The sequence below is a fragment of the Hemiscyllium ocellatum genome, chromosome 9 (genome assembly GCF_020745735.1).
Source record: "Hemiscyllium ocellatum isolate sHemOce1 chromosome 9, sHemOce1.pat.X.cur, whole genome shotgun sequence".
NCBI lineage: Eukaryota > Metazoa > Chordata > Chondrichthyes > Orectolobiformes > Hemiscylliidae > Hemiscyllium > Hemiscyllium ocellatum.
The window spans coordinates 32,063,553-32,091,293 of NC_083409.1; the positions used below are offsets into that span (position 1 = coordinate 32,063,553).

The 27,741-nt window shown below is 39.9% G+C and overlaps 1 protein-coding gene across 1 annotated transcript in view; it reads right to left on the minus strand.

The window, feature by feature from the left end:
* The window catches only part of astn1 (astrotactin 1), a 2,216,244-nt gene that overhangs the window by 911,681 nt on the left and 1,276,822 nt on the right, over positions 1-27,741 (minus strand). Inside the window, exon 11 of the mRNA XM_060829548.1 lies at positions 13,102-13,252. Within this exon, the coding sequence (XP_060685531.1) occupies positions 13,102-13,252 (151 nt within the window). The remainder of the gene's footprint in view (positions 1-13,101; positions 13,253-27,741) is intronic.

Below are 27,741 nucleotides of genomic sequence, written 5' to 3' on the forward strand. Positions count from 1 at the left end.
CCCTGCCACTGCAGGAATTGCAAAACCTGTGCCCACATCTCCCCCCTCACTTCTGTCCAAGGCCCAAAAGGAGCTTTCCGCATCCATCAGAGTTTCACCTGCACATCCACACATCATTTACTGTATCCATTGCTCCCAATCCCATTTCCCCTATATTGGGGAGACAGGATGCTTGGTCACAGAGCACTTCAGAGAACATCTCCAGGACACCTGCACCAAACAACCCCACTGCTCTTGTGGCTAAACACTTCAACTTCCCCTCCCACTCCGCCAAGAGCATGCAGGTCCTAGGCCTCCTCCATCGCCACTCCCTTACACCTGATGCCTTGAGGAAGAACACCTCATCTTCCGCCTCGAGGCCCTTCACCATCATGGTGTCAATGTGGATTTCAGCAGTTTCCTCATTTCCCCTCACTCTTCCTTATCCTAGTTCCAACCTTCCAACTCAGCACCTCCCTCCTGACCAGTACTACCTGTCCATCTCCTTTCCACCTATCCGTTTCAACCGCCCCTCTGACCTATCACGCACTCTCAGCTACCTTCCCCCCAGCCCCAACCCCCCTCCCATTTATCTCTCCACCCCCAAGGCTCTCAGTCTCATTCCTGATGAAGGGCTTTTGCTCGAAACGTCGATTCTCCTGCTCTTCAGATGCTGCCTGACCTGCTGTGCTTTTCCAGCACCAGACTCTCGACTCTGATCTCCAGCAACTGCAGTCCTCACTTTCACTTAACATCTCCGAGAGCCTTGCACTAAACCGGAGTGACTTTACTCGGTGATTAGGCTAACCCAATTGGCAAAAGTAACTCGGATGATGCATTTGTGTAATGCTTTTGCTTTTCTGGAAAATTATGATTAGATTACTTACAGTGTGAAAACAGGCCCTTCGGCCCAATAAGTCCACACCGACCCGCCGAAGCTCAACCCACCCATACCCCTACATTTACCCCTTACCTAACACTACGGGCAATTTAGCATGGCCAATTCACCTGACCCACACATCTTTGGACTGTGGGAGGAAACCGGAGCACACCCACGCAGACACGGGGAGAACGTGCAAACTCCACACAGTCAGTCGCCTGAGTCGGGAAATGAACCCGGGTCTCAGGCGTTGTGAGGCAGCAGTGCGAACCACTGTGCCACCGTGCCGCCCATTATGTTGAGGAATTCATCAGAACTTCAGATTTAGTATTGTGCAAAATGCTAATTACCATCTCGTATGAAAGCATTTCCTCAAACAGCGATTATATATGACAGATCATGACACCGACATTTGAGTTTGTTACAATTTGTCCAAAACTAGGTTCCTTAATTTAAATGAAACCAATTGCATAGATGTGACAAGCAGGTTTGTTCAGGCTGGTTAGGAATCGAGATAAACATACATGGCACCAGATAGGAATGGCGAATATTTAATGATATGCATAATTTTCAATGAATATGAACTTTGAGGAAGAACATGTCCATTGGAAAAGTGGTTCAACAATAACTGCAGAGATTATTGCATTATTTTTAAAACAGGAAGTAAACAAAAGTTGTCAAAGCACAGTAATGGTAAAAACAAACATGTGGCTGCGAAAAATTACCATAGGAAGAGTAAAAAGAGTTTCATTTTTCATATCGGGAAAATCAGGAGCAAGAGTAAACTAATCCACGCCTCCCACCCTCTCTCTTAAGCAGAGGATCTAAAAACTGTTCTTCTTTACAAAGGTTTAACTGGACACAGTGGGGAGGGCAGCAGGATTATTTTCTTGCTCATCTCTTTTCTTGTTCCCCCACTCCCCAAGTCAGGTGATCATTGCTAACATCTGTATCTTTGAAGTTGACATGGTGGCTAATACTAGGAGAAAGTAAGGACTGTATGGACTGATACTGTTAATTTGTTGTTACTCAGCACAGTTCAGGCCTTTGTGCTCCAAAATTTCAAGCCTTTGTTTCTTTCTTAACAATAGAAGACACACAAATTTATATCAAAAAATGTAAGAACCAAGGATTAAGTGAGAAGAAAGAACTTAGAGCAATCAATACTAATAAAAACAAGAGGTTATATGATAAAAGGGCTCATGGAGTTGCAGTAATATGTTAATGTGGAGTACAGACTGGTTCACAGACAGAAAGTAGGAGTAAATGGCTAAGTTTTTGGATGGCAAGTCGAACCAGTGGAATCCTGTGAAGAATCAGTACTTGGATCTCAGTGATGTACAAATCAATGGTAATTATCTGGATGAGAAGATCGAGTGCAACTTTCACAATGCTGTTCGTCATACAGAGCTGGGGGACAAAGTAAGCTATGAATAGGATATAAAGAAATAGAAAAGGCATATAAATTGGTTAGGGACAAAAAGGTATCAGGGATAGTATAACATGAAAAATTTTAAATTAGTCATTTTGGTAGCAAAACCATAAAGTAAGTAATTAAAAATGACAGGGAAACAGACTTTGAAAGTCAATGAGAATTTTGATGCCTTAGTTTGGCACGTGGCAATACAAACACTTAGGAAGTCCAAATAGATTCCCTTTCATTTGAAATGGGAAATATAGGACATTCTTATTGATCTAACCTTTTCTCCTTGACATTCACAGCATTGCTACTGCTGAATCACCCACCTTAAACAGGCAGGCACAAATCAGCAGTACAGGGGGATAATTTCGGTACTTGCCTGCCTGTGTGTGGCTCTATGAACATTCAACAAATTTGCCAACTCAAAGTAAAAAAGTCCATTTGATCAGTGTCCCACCCACTGCATTAGACATTCCCACTGCTTCCCACATCACCTCCATTTGTGAAATGCACTGCCGGAACTTACACAGCACATTTCAAAACTGCAACCTCTGTCAACTAGAAGGACGAGAGCAGCAAACCCAGACAAACACATCTGAAAAGTCACTTACAAGTCGCACAGCATGCCAACTTGAAACTGTAACACCTTTCCTTCCATGCTGCTAGGTCAAAATTCTGGTACTCATTCACTAACAGCCCTGCAGATGGATCTGCACCATAAGCCATACAGTTGTAAACAGACCCTGCAGTGCAACTTGTCCTGCCAACCAGATATCATATATTAATCTAGTCCCATTGGCCAGCATTTGGCCCATTTCCCTTCCTATTTATGTACCCAACCAGATGCCTTTTAAATGTGCTAATTGTATCAGCCTCCACCACTTCCTCTGGCAGCTCAATCCATACGTGCACCACCCTCTACGTGAACAAGTTGCCTCCTAGGTCCCTTTCAACTCTTTCCCCCTCTCACCTTAAACCTAGGCCCTCCCCAAACCCAGGGAAAAAAAAACATTGACCATTCACTCTACTCATGCCCCCCATGATTTTATAAACTTCTATAAGGTCACCCCTTAGCCTTCGACATTCCAGGGAAAACAGTCCCAGCCTATTCAACCTTTCCCTGGAACTCAAACTTTCCAACTCTGGCAACATTCTTCTAAGTCTTTTCTATGCTGTTACAAGAAAATTGACACAAAGTCTTGTATAGTTTGAAAACTCTGGGTATGGACTCGCGAATGGATAATGAAATAGTGCGTCTGATTTCAACAGATAAGAATCCATTTAAGAGGAAGGTGGTAATACAAAAAGTGTGGAATTTAGTTGATCAAAAGAGTGATGCTGGGAGAGGTGATAGGAAGAGAAAGCAAGCCTTGGTTGCATTCTAATGAATTATGAACACGTAGAGAAACTGAGAAGCTGCTTTTATGGGACAGTAGAATACATCCAGACAAAGCAGCAATGTTATTCAATTTTCCACAAAAGTTTCTTCTCATGGTGTTTCCCTTTTTGATATGTCAGTAATAAGATAGAGAATCAGCAGAAGGTATGCACAGAAAGGATTATCAGAAGTATTCTGCAAAACAAGTCAGCAATCCAGCTGAACTGTGACAGTTATCCATTTTTAAAATTGTTGTGTTGCATGAAATAACTGTGGCATTAACCCGTTGATGACTGTTTTGGACTTCCATAAAGGTTCAACAACTTATTTAGCTTCCAGTAAAACAATGAATAACACACTTAATGGAGGGTGACAGGGATTTGGGGGATAAGCAACTTTGTAAATTTGTTACAGTCGGGACAAAGGAGAATCTATATGGAGGCTTTATCATACCTCAATGGTGAAATAGTCTAGTTCCTATGCTTTCAGCTGACATTGGTAATTTTAATTATACATTTGCTGCAGGAAACCTTCACTGCAAATATTTCAATCTGACAGTAAGAATTCAAGTTTTGTAATAGCAAATAACACAGGCTTAATGTTCTTAATATTCAAGAATAAGCTTCCAGATATCAATAGGGTTCTGTTCATCTGCCTCGTAGTTTGTGTGGGACACAAACCAATCTTCACTGCAAAGCAAGAGGAGCCAGTAGCTTTACAAGTTCCAGGATCTCCCGACTATGCCTTAAATGACATAAACGTTCTCTAAATTCTGACCTTATAATGATGCCCACATACACCCCAATCCACAAAATTATGTAATAGGAGCAAATTTTCCAGTTGCACCTAAGAGCATCTGGATGGGTATAAGAATTGGAAGAGTTCAGAGAGCTATGGGCCAAGTGCTGGCAAATGGGCCTAGATTAGGTTCGGATATTTGGCCAGTATGGAAGTTGGACTAAAGGGTCTGTTTCCATGCTGTACATTTCTATGACCCAAAACCAGATAACTTTTCAATTTTCATCTTACAGCAACTGATGAAGAGAAAAAAACTGACTACCTTTAGATTTGAGATGCTGTTTTTGCTTCACTGTAAAAAAAAGGTTTCTTCCCTTCCAGATGTCAAATAGCTTCTCCTGAACATGCACACCCCCAAGCTTCTCAGCTATCTGGGAGCCAATCATACAGCTGTTGGCCAACAGGAAGCTTTGACATCATTGATAACTGGTCACCATTTCACAGACCTATCAGCTACCTGTTGCCAACTGAATCTCCATTCATAGACAGTCCCTTGGCTCCAGCTCGTTAATAGGATTTCCCGTCTCCTGTGTTAACACACTTAGCATGTGCATTCGGTAAGTTGATTTTTAAAAAAAAAGTGCAATAATCTTTCAACCATCCTTAGACTTTTAAACACTTTTTTTTCTCATTTCAGTCAAGAATCAAAAACATGTTAAAAAGTACATCATCTTTCAGTGTCAGTTGGTTGTTATGTGCACTGACCCTTTCTGCTTTGCAGTGAGATTGGTTTGTGTTGCCCTCAAGTTTTGGACTCCCTCACTTCAGGGAAAAGTCCTCATCTACTTACCCTATCCATGCTCCACGTGATATTATAAACCTCTATTAGGTCACCCCTCAGCCTCTGACGCTCTAGGGAAAACAGCCTCAGCCTATTCAAACATCTTTGTTAACAGACTTACTAATTAATGTGTGATCCAGTCACTGTGTGTCTCTTACAAACAAGTGGAAATATCTGGAGCAGGAAAATCAAGGGCGACAATATTTGGATCAGCAAAAGGATAATCTCAACAAACATGTCGACATCTCCACTTATCATATCTTTTGTTTGGCATCTATATGTATGTGTAGCTGGCGGGGGTGGGGAGGTGGGGGTGTTGTAAGTGGGTTGGAGTACCACCTAGCGCAGTTATATTTTGACAATTCATTATTCATCTATAGTTACAATCTATTTATTTGCAATAAATAGCAGCATTTCAATTACAGAAATTTTATTTATGCTTTATACCAACTTGGGTCTAAAATATGTAAATTCTATGCACTTTTAAAAATCTTTAACTTCTATGATGACCCCAGGAATAGTGGCGCTTAATTTCCAGGTTGTTACTCTATGAGGGGCAACACTTAGTTTCTCTTCCAAGAACGCTCTCATTCGGTGCCCACTGAAGTGGGGGTGAGCACAGGTAGCAATAATCCATGCTCACAAGTGCATGAAATACAACGCCGATCCCACATCCTAAAGGACTCCATGTTTGCAAGATATGCACAGACATGAATTGGAAGATCTGTAGTTTTGATTACAGTGCGCTGTCTTATTGGAACAGAAATATCAATATGAACAGAAAAGCATGATGGATGTTAATTTACAATGAATAGTTGGAACAGTTTTCATTATCTCTATTAACCTTCCTGTCACTGGCCTCCTTTTTAAAGTGTTCAATGCTTTCTTAATTTATGATTAATACTTGCCCTGCTTGACACCCATCTATTGCACACAATTCCCATATCGTTCCTACTCAACATGCCCACAACCCAAGTGCAGGCTTTTTGAATAACACAGGCGATAAACACATACCTCCAGATATGTCTGCTTACTGAACTTTGCAGGTCATTTTGAGCTTTGATAGTATAACTTCTTTTGTGCTTGATGCCTAAACTGTGTTTTTATAATGTGCTAAGATCTCACAGTCACTATCAGAGCCTATTCTTCAGTGTTTTGTTGCTAGGCCTACCATACCTTACTTAACCTTTGAAAATGTTCCTGTAGACCTGTTCCTTATCGTAACACACTCTGAAAATGAACTACACTGTCATTAACTTGAATTGAAATGAAGTGTGTAATTGATCTGAATACTGAGTGACTGGGAACCAAGCTAATTCAACTGTAATTCTAAAGCCTATTAAGCCATATTTTTTTTAAAAAAAGGCTTCTAAGCTAAAAGCCAATAATGTCTTGTACAAACAAACAAAAAAATCTTTGCTAATATTTTAAAAGCCAAATGGAGAAGCGCAGATAGGTCTAACTCCTAACCGGGCTTGTATGAAGACTATGTAACGATATGGGTACTGAGTGTAATTTGTGTCATTTTCCAACTCTCTCGGTTGTGGGGAACCCCAGAAGTCATTGAAAATGGGCTGTAAGTATGATGGAAATTTTGCAGCTCCATGGAAGTGAGACTGGCAGGTGAAGATCTGAGAAATTAGAGGCTTGGTCATTTTGAGTTGGCTTCTTGTTGCATTCCTGCCTCGATTCCCAGAATCAGCTCTCTGGCTTACAGGAAGTGGCAGCCAATGACTGCATCCAAGACCTGACCTGATGCCTGTTTTGAGACAGGACTAGTATATTCCAAGACCTGACCTGATGCCTGTTTTGATACAGGACTAGTATATTCCAAGGCCTGACCTGCTGCCTGTTTTGAGGCAGGACTAGTATATTCCAAGGCTTGACCTGATGCCTGTTTGATACAGGACTAGTATATTCCAAGACCTGACCTGATGCCTGTTTTGAGGCAGGACTAGTATATTCCAAAACCTGACCTGATGCCTGTTTTGAGGCAGGACTAGTATATTCCAAGACCTGACCTGATGCCTGCTATGAGACAGGACTCGTATATACCAAAGGCCTGACTTGATGTCTGCTTTGAGACAGGACTAGTATATTCCTAGACCTGACCTGATGTCTGCTTTGAGACACGATTAGTATGTTCCAGCTCTTATTGTTGCCCACCACTGCCCAACAATTCATTGCAGGTGGCTCTCTGGAGGGAAACTGGGGGTGCTGCTCTCAGAACTGGAGTACCCCAGTGACTAGGTTGTAACATCAATTGTAACATCCTGATGAAGGGCTTATGCTCGAAACGTCGAATTCCTTATTCCTGAGATGCTGCCTGGCCTGCTGTGCTTTGACCAGCAACACATTTTCAGCTGTGATCTCCAGCATCTGCAGACCTCATTTTTTACTGTAACATCAAGGCTGCAGTATTATCTGTTGCTGCTCCAGGAGGGGGTCAAAAAGTGCTTGGGGTTTCTTTCTTTCTTAAAAAAAAATTGTTGACTTCTATAAAAATCTATTAACCTCTTGCTCAGCTCTTCTGGTGGGATTACCACCCTGACAGTGTGGCAGCTCTCTGATTGGCCATCTGCTTCCTTGCTATGGCCTCCAGACTAATTGGATGATTTCCCAATGGCAGAATTTTAATTGTTCCCCCTCTGGAAGACTGTAATCATTAAGTCATAGACATTTATAGATTCTCAACATGGGGTCACAGTTGACAGTGAAATCTGATCTCTCCAACAAAATCCAATCCCCAGAACCTAGTGTGTCCATATCTTCAGGTTGGAATAGCGTTACAGATATCTTAAGAACCTACCTGTCTTTGGAAGTGAATGACTGCCAGAAACTCTCTTGTTGCTCTCTGATATTGTTATGATATCTCACTCACTTCCATAAGCAACTCTTAATCCAGATGTAGAAATGAGGTAGCTTTTAGGGCTAGGACACAGTGCTTATAGAAGCCAAGTTATATTCTTATAGTTGACAACTGGTAACTGTGTCAATTAACTTCAAGGATCTAAGCTTAGGAAAGGTGAAACTGACAGGCATTAACATATATTTGTCATTTGCATAGATATCAACTCTTGGGGGAAATCCAAGGAAATACATGGAACAGATATATGTCTTTGCTCAATTAGCAATGTTTTAAAATTGTAATTTTGTAATCAATAGTTTGTAAAAACGTAAGAATTAGGAGCGAGAATAGGTATTTTGATCTTTCAAGTCTGCTCTTTCACTCTCTATGTACACATGATAATATTCAATTTAACTGTACCATCCCCCATTTACCTCAATTCTCTAATGACACACAAATCTATTGAGTACTGTCCTAAATAAACTCAACTCAATACTGCATCCACACTCTCCAGGGCAGAACTTCCAAAGATTCGCCACACCTTTGAGTGAAGCAATTTCTGATCACTTGGTTCGAGATGTCATATTCTAGATTCCCCCTGCTAAGGGAAACATCATCTGAGCATCAAGCCTGTCAATTCCTTGAAGTGAGGGAGCAGTCATTATTACCTCCTATCAGTGTAAGGATGTCCTTCCTTAGGTCAGGGCAGTTGTAGTAATTATGTTGTGAGTACTTAAATTCATCAAACTGCCGTAAAATTATTGTAAGACTTATTTTAAAAATATATACCAGTCGTATTCTTAGTGATCCATAAACATAATTTACTTAAGGTTGTGTATATTATTTTTGTAAAAATGATCAATTGTTTCAATTTAGACACAACCTGCAACACAATATGATGCTTTAAGCAATATTGAAGGTTGGATTTTTACACAACTATTGTTGAAGGTAACCTAAGTAAACTGTAATAATTAGCTAATAAATACTTGCTTTAAATATACTTGCTTTAAACCCTCGTATTGTCAAAGAATAAAAGCTGCGTTAGGCGATGGAAAGATGATCCACCTCTAATATCATCGTCTGACCTGTTTGAAGATTCTATTTCTGACGTGAAGAGGTTGAAATACAAAGTAGGCTTCAACAACTGTGATGGCTTCTGTAGTCCATTTGTTCAAAATTGCTTCCATAGGTGAACTAGGCAGATCAGGTTCTGGGAGTGAGTGAAGGGTTCTCTGTTTCACATTTATGGTGCAGCACATTGTAACCGTTTTTGTAGCTTGGATCAGGACAGCAGTCCTTTTTTAAACTATCCCAGCTGCTTTACTTGTTCTCCTTGTTGAGAAGGAAGTTGCTGTTTCAGGCTGTCTCTCTCGTAGTGTCAGAGAGTTTACTTTTAAAATGGCTTTTGTCAACATCAACCAAAATGGCCGCAAATTGTAACATGGATGCCTCTTTGTTCAACAGAGCAAAGTTAAGCTGGAATTTCTTGTGACTTCCTTGCTGTCACCTATTGAACACTACAGAAGCATTGGATCTTTACATGTGTTGAGGGTTCAATGGATCCATTCAATTAATCAATAAGCCTTTCTGATTGACTCTTAAGATAACTGTACAACCTGTCTGCTTTTGCCTGCAGTTGAATCCCTGAGAAGTCGTGTGGTTTTAAGAGCCATCTTTTAAGATTACCTTGTTACCACTTTAAAGACCGACTAGCTTTCTTCACAATACAAGTATTATAAACACACATTCTGAACAACTTCTTTATTCTTGAGTTTTTGGTACAAAAGGATTGGTGTGCACTATCTGCATTTCTACGTTTTTAGTTGTTTCTGCACTTTTAAGAATTATGATTGGCACCATATCCACAAACATTTCACTCCCGCCAACACTGACACTTGGTAGCAGCACTGTGTCAGTCTATAGGATGCGCTACAAAAAAATAAACGAATGTCCTTAAACAGCACATTTCAAAACTACAATCTTACCATAAAGAAGAATAAAGGCAGCAATTATAAGAGAACACTGCTACCTGTAAGTTTATCTCCAAGCCACACAATATCTTGGCTTAGACATATAGTCCTTTCACTGTCACTGGGTCAAAATCCTGGAACTTTCTCTTGAACAGCCTTGTCAGTAAACATCAAATTGACTGCAGTCATTCAAAAAGGCAGCTCGCCACCAACTTCTCAAAGCCAACTGGAGTGGGAAATAAATGTTCACTCCGCCAGCAACACCCACATTCCATGCATGAGTAAAGAGATGTTTAGTTGTCTGTTTTCTCTCCTCAACTTTGAATAGCTAGTTTACCTTTGTTACCTTTTCTTCTCAGGAAAGACTCCTTAAACTTAGAAATGCTGAAACAAAAGAAAAGCAATCTATTTCCTTGTTGTCATAATCTTCTAAAGCTCACGCATCTCTTTACTCATCTTACTCTCTTTACTCACACATGGAATGTGGGTGTTGCTAGGAGAGTGAACATTTATTACCCATTCCAGTTGGCTTTGAGAAAGTGGTGGTGAGCTACCTTTTTGAAGGGCTCATGCCCGAAACGTCGATTTTCCTGCTCCTTGGATGCTGCCTGACGTGTTGCGCTTTTTCAGCAACACATTTTCAGCTCTGATCTCCAGCATCTGCAGTCGGCACTTTCTCCTATAATCTTCTAAAACCCACGATTAAAGGTAGTCAGGCCTAGGGAATATGTTGCCACTTGGTCCCATTAATTTCTTTGGTAGCTATTTCTATGTTCGAATTGATTTCTTTAAGTTCCTCATTCTTGCTACATCCTTGATTCTTCATTTTTCTAGAAAGTATTTTTTTCCTATACGTGAAGATGGATGGTAAATAGATCTTTAGTTTTTCTACCTCCTTATTTCCCTTTATATTCCTTCATGTGCCGCTGCTGACTTCCATTAATCTCTTCCTATTTATAAGTCTATAGAAATACTTGGTATCTGTTTGTATGCCTCTTGCAAGTTTATTCTCAACAGTTTTGTTTCTAATATATTCTCAATTTGTTTTTGCCGAATTATAATCTCTTTCTTTTATATTATCTTTGGAATGATCCATGTGACAATAACAATCTTTTTAAATCCTGCAATCCCACCCAATGTTTGAGAAACTCCAGAACTCCCACAGCAGTGCTGTCAAACTAGAGAGAGAGTGGGGAATGGTCAGTACACCACAACTTTCCCATCCTACCTGAGCTTCCGAAGCCCAGGATGACAATGTGTACCCTCACCTCTGCTCAGTTGTGACAAAATATCAGTTTCTCAAACTTAACCCACAACTCCCAACATATCTTCAAGAGCTCTTGAATTTAAGCAGAGTGTGGAACAAAATGTAAATGTATAGTTATGGTCATCAAAGCCAATGGGTTACACTTTTTACTGAAAAAAAAGATGCAGAATTCAATTTTAAATCATTAATATCCCAGAATGCCTGTTTAATCAAAGTAGAATTTAATTTATTCAAGTCATTGAAAGTTTATGGCTGCAATGACAAATTTTTTTAATACATGACTTAATTCCCCGAGTGCTGTGAAGCAGCCAATTCTCCCCCTTCCTGCGGGATGTCTGTCACACATATTTTGTGAGCTAATGAAGCTGGAGTGTGGCATTTTAAGTCAGAGGTACCATACTGGGTTCATTGAAATTGTGATTCCACTGCAAGAAAGTGTTTTGGGTTGTTCTGTGAAGCACCAGCTGGTAAGTCTGAACAACAGAACGTTGTTCCTGCCTTGAAAGAAACTCCTATTATATTTGGTTATTTGACCAAATAAACAGGAGCCATCTTAATCAACAAAATACAAATTGAGAGCGACGTATTAATCTGGAATCTGAAGTTCACCAAGGTTATGGTTAATCAAATCGTGCTCTATGTTCTCAAGCACCTGATGTCATTTAAAGTGCCAGCACTGAATCTCTAAGGCGTGCTGAAGCTCTCCTGCAATACTAATGAACAAACAGATTTGTCCTTACAGATGACAATCAGGAAGACTACTCAGGAAGACTACTCCTTCTCTCTTCTTCAGTTCGCAATATCAAAAGTGCCCATCGTCCAACATAGAGACAAGAAATGATCCTGACCATGAATTAGTGAAAGATAATCAAACAATGAACCCAGTTTCTGTAATAGAGTTAATCACATTGCATACTGTCTTTTCATAACATTTAATGAATTGAGTCAGTGCCTGAGATGGAATTTTTTTTTAATCCAGCGTGTTGCTGTTGCCATCTCTGTTGTCTAAAAAACAAACTTTTTAAGAATGAGAGTTTGTATATGAAAGACTGTCTGAAGGCTCTTTGATTGAAACTTCCTATATAATGCCAAGAACTTTCTGAGGCCAAAGACAGAACCATTAATTGTGACTTTTGAGATCCCTTCAGACCTCAGTTGGGAGCCATAAGACCCCGGGCAAAAAGTGGATTTGTCTCATTGATCCACATTATATTGGATTTCAACTGACAGGTGTGCAGTAAGTACAAGATGATGGTTAGATTCTCACACTATCTCAGTGTCAGTGGAAATGGCTATTTCCTCTGTACCCGCAAAATGTAAATACTACTTGCCATTTATTAACCCAATCCTGAATATTGTCCCAAATCTTGCTGCATGTGAGCAGTTTCAGTATTTGTGGATTTGTGAAAAGGTACTGAACACTGTTTAATCATTAGTAAGTAAGTATACGGTATAATTATGTTTGGTCATGAAACATTATTCTGAAGAACTCCTGCAATTAGAGTGAATCACTAATTGAAGATTTGATCCAGAATATGTTGTGTAATCCAAAAGCATTTCATCACTTATCAGTCAGGCAATGTAAAATGTATCACTTGAAAGCTATTTACAGAATTTAGGACCAGAATTGAAAAGAAGAAAGAGTACATTGCTTAATGGCCACTAGCAGCAACTTCTGCATCAAGGTACAACTTTTTAAACTGTACATGGTCATGTTTAATGCATGCCAGAGATTTGTGACAAATATGATATAATGCACCAATGAATAAACTCTACTTACTACACAACCACTTGAATCGAGTTTGCGATCGGAAATGCAGCAGAAGTTTCTGCTACAGCCACCATTGTCCTTTGTGCAATCCCTTACAGGACCAAAAGAGTCGAGGAGAACCTCAAGGCTGTCAAAGGAAGCAGAGATCATGGCTTCTTCTCTACAAAATATAAATGAAAAGAGAGATCATAAGTAGAGGTTTACTTTAGATATCACTGACAAGTTAAGTCCATTTCTGAAAAAAAGACTTTTTAGAAGCAACTTCTCCACTTGAAATGTGGTCCTAGCTGAATATGCCCAAGGAAATAGAGGAGAAGTGCTTTTGAGATGTCCTCAAAGTATCCCTGAAGAGACCACACATCCGCACTGACTCATGGGAGTCTTTGGATTACGACCAATCAAAATGGAGAATGTTCATTCAGGAATGCTTCAAAGACTTGGGGTTGAGATCTTGGTACTCTTGAATTATCAATGAAAGACAAACTTAACAACACACAAATTCCTGTTAGTGTGACAATTCAGGACTGACAGAATTTTAGTGACTTTACCAATACTAATATAGTCTCAGAGGACTATAGGACTGCTGCCTCATTCAAGACAGATGACTCATGCTGGTTTAACCTGAGGGTCACCACACCTCAGGTGAAGTTGAGAAGGTGGGACCTACATGGATACCTCAGCTGGTATAGGAACTGATCCCGTGCAGTTCGCAGCATTCTGCATCGCAAATCAGCAATCCAGCCAATTGAGCTAACTGATCCCCAAATTAGAGGTAAGGTTAGCATAACTAACTTCAAAATGTACCTCACAACTTAATATGTTCATTAAAAATATTCAAAATATTCACATAAAAATAATGTACAGAGACTGAGTGGAGCCTACCTTCTACTGGCATTTTCTTTTCCCCAGTACAGTGCCCAATCCATTAATTGAAATAAGCTTACAAGTTCATTGGTTTCCCCCCTCAAGTGCTGGGGGATCTGTCTGGTAATGCAATCAGCAAACAATTAAAACTAAGAAATGAAAGGAAAAAGGGTTTTCCAGGGGGCTCCTTAAAGAACGAAGCTAGCCAAATAATAATAGGGAAATCAGGAAACGGCAGAGTTCACCAAATACTTTGCATCAATCTTTAGAGCAGAAGACACAAATAACATTCCAAAAACACAAAATAATCCAGGGGTCAAAAAGGAGCAGGAAATAAATACTTTCTATCGAGTGATAATACAGTAGGGAAATTAATGAGGCTAAAAAAAACGATAATCCCCTTGACTTGATCAGATGCATGCTGGGATTTCTTTTTTAAAAAGTAGGCACAGGGATGATGGATACACTTCCATCAATCTTTAGATTCTGAAAAGTTCCCAGAATTGGAATACTGCCAAAATAGTACCTTTATTCAAAGGGAGAGGAACAATATTTAGCTATAGGCCAGTTAGCTTCACAATTGCTGTTTGGCAAATGTTCGATATGCTTGGAAAGAATTTGATAACAGAGCATTTAGAAGCACATTAAGTAATAGGAAAGAGTAATTGTGGCTTTCATATTTGGAAATAATGTCTGACAATTTTCTGAGAACCTTTTTGAGCAAGTAACAAATAGCACAGATCCAAAAGTTTGGATTTCCAAAAGACTTCTGATAAGGTACCACACCTAAGGCTACTTGATAAATAAGGATGCGTGGTGTTGAGGTCATATAATAGTATAGATAGAAGGTTGGCTAACTTAGTGATGGGAGAAGGGTTCTGCCAAAGGCATTCTTTTAGGATGGGAATTTGTATCTTGTGCCATGGGGCCACAATTACTTACAAAACAAGTTAATGACTTGTATGAAGAAAGTTAATGTACTGTAGCCGAGTGTGTGGATGACACAAAATTAGACTGCGATGATGACATTAGGGGTCCATTGAGGCATATAAGCCAGCAATGTGAGTGAGCAAAGACAGAGAAACTGGAACATCATATGGGGAAAATGAGGTTATGACAGGAAAAGAGAGGGGCTGAATATTATTTAAATAAGAAAAAGCTGCTGCACAAAGGAGTTTGGGAGTCTTCATGAATGAATCCAAAAAAAGCTAGTATACAATTCAGGTAAAAGTGAAGGCAAATGGAACGTTGGCCTTCATTTCAAAGGAAATGGAGTTAAAAATAAGGAAGTATTGTTGAACTATATAAGGTATTAATCAAATCACACCTAGAATACTGTGAACAGTATCGAAGGTAACAGATACTGGCATTGGGAGCAGCCCAGAGAAGGCTAACTAGGGAGATATTATTAATAGTGTGCCCAGTTCTGGTTGCCCAGTTATAGGAAGGATATTATCAAGCTGGACAGGTTCAGCAGAGACTTCCCAGGATGCTGCCGGATTTGAAAGTTTTGAGTTATAGAGGAAGGCTGGGATGTTTTTTCACTAGAGTATAGGACGTTCAGAGGTAACCTGACAGAAGTTTATAAAATAACAGAGGTTTAGGTAGAGTTGATAGTAGTTGTCTTTTCCCTAAGATGGAGAATTTCAAGACTAGGGGGCACAGTTTTAAAGTGAGAGGAGAGAGATTAGAAAAATAAACGAGATACACATTTTTTACACAGAGGGTGGTTCGAGTGTGGAATGAACTTGCTGAGGAACTGATGGATGCGGGTATAATTACAATGTTTAAAACACAGTTGGATGGATGCATGAAGAGGAAAAGTTTGGAGAGATATGGGCTAGGAGCGGGCAGGTGGGACAAGTTTAAGTTGTGATAATATTCAACATGGACTCATTGGACTGAAGGATCTGTTTCGCTGCTGTCGGACTCTGTGACTCTATGAGAAATTGAGGAGGTCAGGTCTATTCTCATTGGAGTTTAGACAAATAAAGAGTCAACTTTATTGAAATGCATAAAAATCTTTGGGGCTTGATAACATAGAGGCAGAAAGATTATCTCCCCTTGTGGAAGAGTCTAGGAACAGAAGGCATAATCACCCTAACCTAAACACTCTTCAATTTACTACCGTCCATGGGCTTTGTCCAGCAGTCACTTAAATGTCCCTAATGTCTCTGACTCTACGACCACCCCTGGCAGTGCATTCCACACACCCACTACTCTCTACGTAAAGAACCTACATCCGACATCACCCCATACCTTCCTCTAATCACCTTAAAATTATGACCCCTTGGGACAGCCATTTCTCCTGGGGAAAGGTCTCTGGCTATCTACTCTATCTATCCCTCTCATTACCTGCACACCTCTATCAAGTCACCTCTTTTCCTTCTTCTCTGCAGTGTAAAAAGCCCAAGCTCACCCAACCTTCATAAGACATGCTCTGCAATCCAGGCAGCATCCTGGAAAATCTCCTCTGCACCCCCTCTAAAGCATCTACATCCTTCCTATAATGAGGCAACCAGAGCTGCAGCAGAATCTCATGGTCCTTCAACACAATCCCCCTGTTAATGAAAGCCAAAACACCATACGTCTTCTTAACAAATCTATCAACTTGGATGGCAATTGGACCCCAAGATCCCACTGTTCCTCCACATTGCCAAGAGTCCTGTCTTATTCTGCATTCAAATTTGAACTTCCAAAATAAATCACTTCATGTTTGTCCATGTTAAAACTCCATCTGCCAGTTCTCAGCCCAGCTCAAATCCTGTCAATGTCATGTTGTAGCTTGCGACAGCCGTGGACACCATCGACAACATCAACAACCTTTGTGTCATCGGCAAACTTATTAACCCACCCTTCCACTTCTTCATCCAAGTCATTTATAAGAACTACAAAGAGCAGAGGCCCAAAAACAGACACCACTGGTCACCGACATCCAGGCAGTAAACTTCCGTCCACTACGACTGATTTTGTCAGCCAGCCAATTCTGTATCCAGACAGCCAAATTTCCCTGTATCCCATACATACAAACTTTCTGAATGAGCTTACCATGGGGAAACTTATCAAATGCCTTAATGAAATCAGTATACACATCCACTGTTTGACCTTCATCAACTTGTCTCGTCATGTCCTCAAAGAATTCAATAAGACTTGTGAGGCATGACCTGCCCCTCACAAAGCTATGCTGACCATCTTTAATCAAACTGTGTTTTTCCAAATAGTCATGAATCCTATCACACCGAATCTATTCTAGTAGCTTGCTTACCACAGAATTTCTTCCAAAGGTAGAAAATCTGTGTAATTCCTTACTATAGGGAGCTGTAGAACCTGTGACATTAAAAATGTTCAAGGCTGAGACACAGACTACAACCAGTAAGGGAACCAAGGGTCATAGTGAAAAGGCAGAAAGGATTATTAGATCAGCCATGATCTCATCAAGTACTGGAACAAAGGTAATGGGCTGAATGGTCCACTTCTGCTTCTGCATGTAATGTCCTTTATAACTGCGGTTTGAACAAATTAATAGTATGGCATGCTCACATCACAGTGGCTCAGCAGTGAGCACTGCTGCCTCACAGCGCCAGGGACACAGGTTCAATTCCAGCCTTGGGCGACTGTCTGTGTGGAGTTTGCACATTCTCCCAGTGTCTGCACGGGTTTCCTCTGGGTACTCCAGTTTCCTCCCGCAGTCCAAAGATGTGCAGATAGGTGAATTGGCCATGCTAAATTGCTCCATAGTGTTCAGGGATCTGGAGGTTGGGTGCATTAGTCAGGGGTAAATGTAGAGTAACAGGGTAGGCGAAAGGGTCTGGGTGGGTTACTCTTCAGAGGATCATGTGGACTTATTGGGCCAAAGGGCTTTTTTTCCATACTGTAGGGATTTTATGATTTAATGTGATGTGAACAGTGCATGGCAAGATCTCAGTGCAATGGAATTCAGCAACAACATGGTTACATTTACAGATCCAGTGTGGGCTCTTCACTTTAGCTTCATCAATCCAAACAGCTTATCTTTGGATCTATTAAATGCTGAGTGTCTCTGGCATAATACATTTATTTGCAGTTGCATGCAAACCAAAATACTTTTCGAAGGCACCCTTTGGTGTCACAGTACGCTAGGAAGTTGGATGGCACGCATGATACCAAGGTGATCATGAGCTGGGGACAAAGCATGCGGTGGGTTGGCTTGAGCATCAGTGAGAAGGAATAGATAAAGACTGGGTCTAGATTAGAGTGGTGGTGGAAAAGCACAGCAGGTCAGGCAGCATCCGAGCTTTTGCCGATAGAAAAAACTGGTCCACATATACAGAGCAGCAAATAGTAAAATAAATGAGTGCCAACTTAGAGACCCACAATAGTAGATCAACTAAACTCATTCGAATTCAAAATTGTTACATATCTTTTTCTTTTTGGTAAAATCTTTTGCACAATATATAAAGGTTGTTAACTAATACAATCCACAAACACACAATTAACGCGGGATAGTGGTTGAAGTAATGGTAAATCATAGACAAAGTCCTTCTGAAATAACGAAAGGAATGAAGGCTTATTTATCGTGCAAGGAGCTTATTTCCTGTCCACACGGTAACTGGAAAGCAAAGAATATTATCAAAGCCACAGCCCATCCGAAGGTGTAGCAGTGAGTAATGTATAGTTGCAACTTTAGCACATTACTGCATGCCATTGGCAATAGCTGCAGCAGGGGAGTGGGAAGGAAGCTTGGAATAACATTGCAAGTATTGAGAACAAATCACATTATTTAATGGCTATTATTTTGGGAAAACAAGAATGAGTACAAATCCCCTAGGACAGGAAATTATAACTTGAAGAAGATTCTCAATTTTACTAAATCTAGTGAATGTGACAAGATCTATGGGTGGGACTCATTCCAGTCCTGTTGATTGAAATGGCAATCACAAAATGGAGAGCTTCAATAAGAAGTTTTAACGCTGCACTCATATGTCATCAAGTCGATGTCAAGGCAAAAATGTCACAGCACACCCAGACAGATTCAATCTAACAACAATTTTTACTCATGCAGGAGCTGTTCGTGTGATAAAATATCCCAGTACGTTCCGTAGGAACATGAGAAATCAAAGTATGATACTGAACTATATAAGGAGATAGAAGTCAAATAGCTAAGAAACCAATCAGTGCTGGTCAAAAGACTGGTTCGTATGAGTGCCTTAAAAGATGAATGATGTGCAGGAGCCGGTGTTGGACTGCGGTGGGAAAAGTTAAAAATCACACAACATTTGGAAGCACTGGCTTTCATAGCGCCGATCCTTCATCAGGTGGTTGCCTGAGCAGCACTCTGAAAGCTAGTGCTTCCAAATAAACCAACTGGACTACAACCTGGTGTTGTGTGATTTTTAATTTTAAAGGAGGAAAGCAAGGTAGAGAGTTGGGGTAAATAGGTTTTCAAGTGCTCAAAGGCAAGGCATCGGTGTAGCAGGTAATGGGAGCAAATGAAATCAGAGGTGCTCAGAGGTCAGAATTAGAGAAGCCTCAGGAGATTGTGGAGCTGAAGAGAGATTACAGGTGTGGTGGGGGATGAGGCCACAAAGGGTTCTGAAAGCAAGGGTGGGAAATTTTAAAATCAAAATATTACTTGACTGAGAGCCAGTGTAAGACTCCAAATGCATTGATGATAGGAGAACGTGACATTGTGCCAGTCAAGATGTGGACAGGAGAATTTCGAGCCTACAGAAAGTGGACTGTGAAAGAGTGACCATGCTGCATCGGTATATTCGAGACATAAAGTAACAAAACCATGAATGAATTAATGTTTTATTAGTAGATGAGCTGAGACAGTGGTGAACTTGAATGATGTTGTGAAAGTTGAAATAGACACTTTTAATGACTAAGCTAATGGAAAGTTGGAAGCTCACCTCTTGGTTAAATGTAATGTCAATATTGCCAAGGGGCAACACGTAGATAAGAAATAGGAGGAAGTCAAAGATAGATCCTTGCGAGAGCAGAGGTAATGGTGCAGCTGCAGGAAGTGAAGTCATTGCAATTGATTCACTGGCTATTTCATGTAAATAGGAGTGGTACCCAATGCGGGCAATCCTACCAACTGGATGACAGTGGAGACATGCAACAGAATGATCTGTGCACATGCTGGAGGACATAGATAACTGCAAAATGAATTGAATGAGCTGCAAGAGTAGCATAAACTCTGCACAGGAGGAACAGGAAAATAAGAAAAGACAGTACTTAGGAGATGATGGATGCCTATGGTAATGAAATAACATTGGTTCTGTTGTTTCAGTGAAAGGTACAAATATCTGTACAGACCTCTATTATTCTATCCAATGCTGATGACAGACTTTGAAGTAAATGACAAGGGAATGCAGGATTAGATTATCTGTGTACAGTTTGCTCTATTGCTTGGAATTTCAAATAAAGGCTAACAGATGGCATTATCTATCACTATTACATAGAAAAGCCAGATATTGGGCAGTTGCAGAATTTTCAGAGTACTGCTAGAAGCTACAAAGGTATGGCAAAAGATATCAATAGTAAACAGTAGCATGGTCGTTCCGTGCTTGGACTGAAGATCGAAAACATGATCTCAAATCTCACCATGGTAACAAAGGAATATAAATTCATTTGATAAATAACTCTAGATTAGAATGTTAGTTACTGTGCTGATAGTTAGAGTTGCCCATGGCTGAAGCAGTGTATAAAAAAAGCTGAAAGCAGTTCTCCAATACCATAAAATGACTGGGGAACATTGTTCGCCAAAACAGCAGCTTCCATAGTCGAATGCTTTAAAATGAAACTGTAAGCTAGAGTAATTATAGCCTTCACAGCTGCACTATATCCAAGGTAACAAGAGCAAGTTAATACACAAAGGGTCTTGCGAAATGCATACAAATGAGTCCTGTTGAATAACAAGAGAAAACATATGAGGAACAGCTGAGGATCCTGGGATTGTATTCATTGGAGTTTAGAAGATTAAGGGAAGATTTAATAGAAACTTACAAGGTAATACTTGACTTGGAAAGGGTGGATGCTAGGAAATTGTTTCCATTAGGCGAGGAGACTAGGACCCGTGGACACAGCCTTAGAATTAGAGGGGGTCAATTCAGAACAGAATTTTGTTCAGTGGAGATCTGCCCAGAAGATCTTGATGCTTGAAGTGGACCTGAGTTTTGAGTGATTCATTTAGTCATTCCACCCCAACATGATCATGGTATTAGCAAGGTAGCGTAAAAACTCAAGTCCAGTTCAATAGAGTTTTGGGGAAGGTATTGCACTTTCTCAGCCAGAGAGTGGTGGGCCTGTGGAATTCATTGCCGCAGAGTGCAGTGGAGGCTGGGACACTAAATGTCTTCAAGGCAGAGATTGATAGATTCTTGATGTTACAAGGAATTAAGGGCTACGGGGAGAATGCGGGTAAGTGGAGTTGAAATGCCCATCAGCCATGATTGAATGGCGGAGTGGACTCGAAGGGCCAAATGGCCTTACTTCCACTCCTATGTCTTATGGTCTTATGGTCTTAAAATGCACCTTCTGTTTGCACAAAGATATTTTGATAAGGAACATCCTTGAGAAAATGCTAATAGAAGCTTCCATACTGGCTTGGTCTAAACTCTGGTATTAATCATGAGAAGGTGAAGGCTGATCCACATCAATTAAGACTCCCAGGTAATGGTAGCTCCAAGTTGAGTGTCAGAAAGGTTTGGAATAGATAGGCATTTTTAGGGGATTTAACTGCATTACTATGGATATTCAGTCTAAGACATACAGGTGAAAACCCCTTGCTAATAGCAGGGATGTATTGAGTAACTGGTGCAGGTTTTAAGCCTGAAATGTGGCTGAATAACATGTATTGTGAAGGACAAGGGTAACTGATAAGGGGACATTCTAGCAATCATCATGAGATTACGGGAATACCCAAAGCTATCCATGGACTGATCATGAAGCCACACGATTAACCTGATTGGATGTGAAGGTTATCAATGCACACAATGACTGATTTCTAATGGCTGAAGGGCTGAAAGCGAATATATAAGTAATGAATATTTCCTTTTGTTCAGTGGAGATCTGCCCAGAAGCTCTTGATGCTTGAAGTGGACCTGAGTTTTGAGTGATTCATTTAGTCATTCCACCCCAACATGATCATGGTATTAGCAAGGTAGCATAAAAACTCAAGTCCAGTTCAATAGCGTTTTGGGGAAGGTATTGCACTGCCCTTACTCAGTCTAGAGTATACAGGAGTGAGTGTGTGTTGCTGGAAAAGCACAGCAGTTCAGGCAGCGTCCGAGGAGCAGGAGAATCGGAGCCCTTCATCAGGAATTCCATTCAGGAAGGAAGTTAGGGATGGGCAATAAATATTGACCTTATCAGCAATGCAATATCCCATTATTCAACAAATTATTTTTGGAAATACCTTTATCGGTGTTCTCTACCGAGAGAAATCCATTTTGTCTCTCCAGTTGTCAAACCATTGAAAAGACTTGTTTAGAGATGCTATTACCCACTTCTGGAGCAGATGGAACTTGAACTCAGGTTTCCTGGCTCAGAAGTAGGGAGTCAACTGATTTGTAAACCAGGCCATCTTGGAATCACACCACCTTTTAAGTTAATGCAAGGCTTGTTGTCAAACTGTAGAACTTGAGGGAATCTCAGCAAGTATCCTAACTGAGCCAAGTGATTGTCTTCTGTAGGCTGACATGGAAATTGCAACAAATATCAACGTCTTGCAACACTTTCCCCAAGTTCCAAATTCTAACAACACAAATCATGGATGATGAAGGGCATTTCTTTAGACCACTGATCTCTAAATTTGGTTAAGACATAAACTGCTTTGACTTTGTTAGGAAATGAAAAGTTATTGATACATATGGATCATAAATTTGTTTCACATTTTACAATATATTAATCTTGTTTGGACTTCACAGTTACTCCCACTTGTACTATAGGTATTCACAATTTTGATATAAAGTATGTGTGCATTGTACTTGACCCCACAGGTAGTAAACAATATGTACATTTGTCCTCCTCAATGGTAATGATTTCTCTAGGTGTGAGGGAGCAGAGATGTTGCTGAGTTCTCCCATCTGCACATATGTCTCAAGGAGAGGAGAATTTTTTTGTATTATGAATTAATCTTACCACCAGCCACATGCCAAGTACAGTTGATAGGTATTTAATCACCTGCATGATCAGTAACTTCAGCAGAAACCATCAAAACAAAATGGTGCTCTGCTGCAAAGTTGTCTTTTTTTGTAGCGTCAAAATCATTTTATTCATCTGACTTACAAATTCGAGATAACAGTGAATTAGATCTATGATTGGCTAATTTACTTTGTTCAATGTAGAAATGATTTATCTGACAGTTCTTATTTTGCAAATGGGTTCCAAAACACAATGTAGGAACAATGTGGAGCACAACATATGACAACATAAGATGGCCATTTTAAGTACAAGAAAACGTTCACATGTTGGATTGTTAAAATCAATATTAATACACCCCAGTAATGGGATCTTATTTGTACCTGAGCGCACATAAGTTGGAAGGTCATAAATTTGAGACCATCTGTAATTCTGTTCAGCAACAACCAGCTCTCCTTCTCTTTTATTCAACCTTCCAAACCATTGCAACCATTAAAATAGTTTTAATTTCTGCAGATTTCCTTTACAATTTACCAAATGAAAATACAAAATTTTTGCATTGCTCTCTGAACTCCTTTCATAATATTTCATTTAATGGAAGCTTTCATAAATATTTTAAATGTGATAGTATTGATTGCTTAGAAATCTATTTGAGAAATCCACTTGTATGGACATTTTTTTCTTGATTAAATGTGTGCTGCACTATGAAGTCGCTTTACTAACTTGTTTATTCACATTTAATCTAATCTCTTGGTTTACCAAACATAGCTTTCATTTTATGCTACTTAAAGAAAAGAAAAAAAAGTTGTATATTTATATAATACTCCCTTACTTGTGTGATTTAAATTCAAATTGTGTGACATGTCGACAGTGAAGGTACACAACAATGTCCAGATATTCTTCTGAAATTCTAAATTAGTTCAGAATAAAATATCTTGTCTTAGCAAAGATGGTAGCAATTTTGCACACAGAAAGGACCAACAAATGACAACGAAGATGAACGACTAATTAATTTGTTTCTATTTAGAAATAATGAGTCAACGATTCTGCTATTATAGATAAAGATGCAGGCTAACAAAACATGTTGCATGAAGGTATTGAGACTTATGTGCAACCTTATGATGTCATACAAGTACACATCACTGGGTATAAATACAACTGTGTAGATGTTGTCAGAACAGAATGGAAACAACATTCTGGTAGAAATACTGAGGGTACATGGACACAAGTACATGTAGGATGTAAAAAACAGTCCTACCTAATATAACTATAAATCAGAGTTTGGCAAATCTAGATATAACAGTGTTTTTAGTAATGTAAAATAAATACTGTCATTAAGAAGGCTAAGCCTGAAGACAATTCTTTATTTTGCTTTCTGCTTAACCACTCTTGGGCATAACTGAGTATGGCATAAGTACATATTACAAATGATGGTGGCAACAACAGGATTAATGATGAGGAAATCATGGAAGCAGCGAAGATCAAGGAACAGATCTGAGGTATTTTACAGAATAGAAGAAGCCAAAAGATTATTTTCTCAAAAAATATCAGCAGCACAGCTTTTAAGAACAGGTAAGAAAACAAATCTTAGAGCTTAAGAATAGAGATGAAAGAAACTTTTCAGAAGGGAATCACCATTTGGATGAATCACTGCTTAAGTCTGAATAAAATCTTTTACTGGCAACAAGTCTAGGCAACAAGTCTTTTAAAAAGCAGAAAGAGCAGTGAAAAGCCTACGAGCAACTAAGGGGAGAATTACGAATTCAGTACATGAGAAAAGAAACTAATTGCTGGACACCCAGAGCAAATACAATCCTTTGAGGGAAAATACAGTGGAGTTATGTCTTCACTTACAATCAGTGCAGGAGTGGAGTTAAGACTTTTAACAGCAAGTCAGCAAAGTCCTGAACTACTTAATTCATGAAAAACACTTTGACAACAGCTAGTTAATTAGTTAGGTAAGAAATTTGATTTAAGTAGGGAGAAAATTTCAGCAATAAAATGTCAGTAATGCAACTTCAAACATCAAATTCTTTTCAGTGAAGGTACTGAAGGTTTTTTTGACCAAAGGATGAAAATGTGTTTCTTGAGTAATTTAAAAATGTTATTGATTTAAATTGTTCAAAATATTTTTTTAAAAATACAGCCATATAGTGCCATACAGCAACATGTCCACTCCCTTGATTGCTACTGATAACTGGGACAAACTTCCTGGATTTGTGTCTGTCCTAAATTGCAAGGCAAGGCAAACATCTGTGAGCCAATGGGACAAGGTGCCAAAATGCAAGACAAGTCAGTGATGTGGTTAGCATCAATGTAGGTTAACAAGTGAATGGGTGCAAAGTGAATCAGTATTAAAAGAGCAAATGAAAAGTCTTGAGATACAACCCTATTGGATCCATGAACAGGGTGCCAATCCCAGTGTGCAAGGTGTACAAAACCAGAACCAGTGCAGCACTGAAGTCCAAAACTGTCCTGTGGACAGATTAGTAATACATTGATGATCCATTGCAGTTGGTACTTGTCAGATGCCAAGGCCCACAGATGAGGGAAACGCATGCAGTCATTACCTAAGGACCGTGCCCTGAGATACTGACAACTGGAGCCCAAAATGAGCTCAGAAGAAAAAGTGGCCAGCTGGAGTCACCAGGCAACCACTCTGACTCTCATGCCCGGAATTGTGACTGTAAAATTTCTATCCAGTGATTGGGAGAATGGGGAAACTGCATATCAGTGTACTGGGTTTCGGAAACAATGAGATATTAGTGCATGCTACTACACACAATTGCTTCTTCCTGCCCACCAGTCAGAATCTCATCTTGCCATTCAACATTTGATTGGAAAACAGGACTTATTGCTCTTGACATTGAGCAGCTCCTAAGCCAACCATCTCATGTAGTTTTCCCATCTGTCTCACCAATGCCCACATTGTTCAGAACCTGGAAGATTCCACCCTGGTTCAAGTTCAGCGTCAATGACACAACATACACTCAAATGACAAATTTTGAATTAAAAACACAATCAAAACAGCAGGTAACTTTAACATCAAAAACTTGCTAAATCCAACTGAGTGATCGAAATATTGAAGTGAACTTTGAGTTTTTCGTTTCCTAACAGTTCTTTGGATACACTTTAGCCATTGTGGAAAGGAAAATTTTTCATTCATCTTTTTTTTATTGACACATGGGATGTGGGCATTGCTGACAGGCCAGCTTTTATTGTCCATTCCTAGTTGCTCTTGAGAAAGTGGTGGTGAGCTGCCTTCTTGAACTGCTGCAGTCCACATGATGTAGGTAGACCCAATGCTGTTATGAAATGAATTCTAGTATTTTAATCCAATGGCACTGAACAGCAATGTATTTCCAAGTCAGGATGATGAGTGGTTTGGAGGGGAACTTGCAAGTGGTATTGTTCCACGCATCTGTTATGCTTGGCCTTCTAGATGGAAGTGACTGAGGTTTGGAAGGTGCTGTCTAAGTTATTTGGTGAATTTCTGCAATGTGTCTTGCAGATAGTAGACCCTACTGTTACTGAGCATTGGTGGTGGAGGAAGTTGAATTGTGTTGAGGTAGTGCCAATGAAGCAGGTTGTTTTGTCTAGGTAGTGTCAAGCTTCTTGAGTGCTTTTGGAGGTGTACCCATCCAGGCAAGTGGGGAGTATCCCATCACAGTGCTGACTTGTGCCTCAAAGATGGCAAGTAGGCTTTGTGGAATCAGGAGCTGAGTTACTTGCTGCAGCATTCCAAGCCTCTGACCTCCTCTTGTAGCCACAATATTGATATGGCTGGTCTAGTTCAGTTTCTGGTCAACAGTAATCCTGAAGATGTTGATAGTGGGGTAATTCAGTGATGATTATGCTATTGAAAGTTAAGAGGCAATGGTTTGATTCTCTCTTGTTGGAGATGATCACTGATTGGCACTTGTGCAGCTCAAATGTTACTTTCTAGTTTCAGCCCCAAGCCCAGATACTGTCCAGGTCTTGTTGCATCCGAGGAGTTGTGAATGGTGCTGAGTATTGTGCAATCATCAGTGAACATCCCCACTTTGATTTTATGATGGACTGAAAGTCTTTGAAGAAGTAGCTGTAGATGTTTGGGCCTCAGACACTACCCTTAGGGAATCTGAAGAGTTGACTTGGCACTGTGCTGATTGACCTCCAAAAACCAAAACCATTATCCTTGGTACAAGGTAAAGAGAAACTTAACTTTACCTCAAAAACAGCATTTAAAACTGTGGAACCTTATGAAAAGCTTTCTGTTGTCAGACTACAACAATAATCCTTTGAACAAAGATTCAAAAAGTAAAAAATGAGGTCTGCAGATGCTGGAGATCACAGCTGCAAATGTGTTGCTGGTTAAAGCACAGCAGGCCAGGCAGCATCTCAGGAATAGAGAATTCGACGTTTCGAGCATAAGCCCTTCATCAGGATGCCATTCCTGATGAAGGGCTTATGCTCGAAACGTCGAATTCTCTATTCCTGAGATGCTGCCTGGCCTGCTGTGCTTTAACCAGCAACACATTTGCAGCAAAGATTCAAAAAACAACTTTAATCAATAAAAGAAAAAACAAAGCAGCAAACTGATAGAAATACAAGAGAGCAACATCGTAATAATTCCCAACAAAAATCAAGAACATGATAAACAACTGCGAATGCTTATCA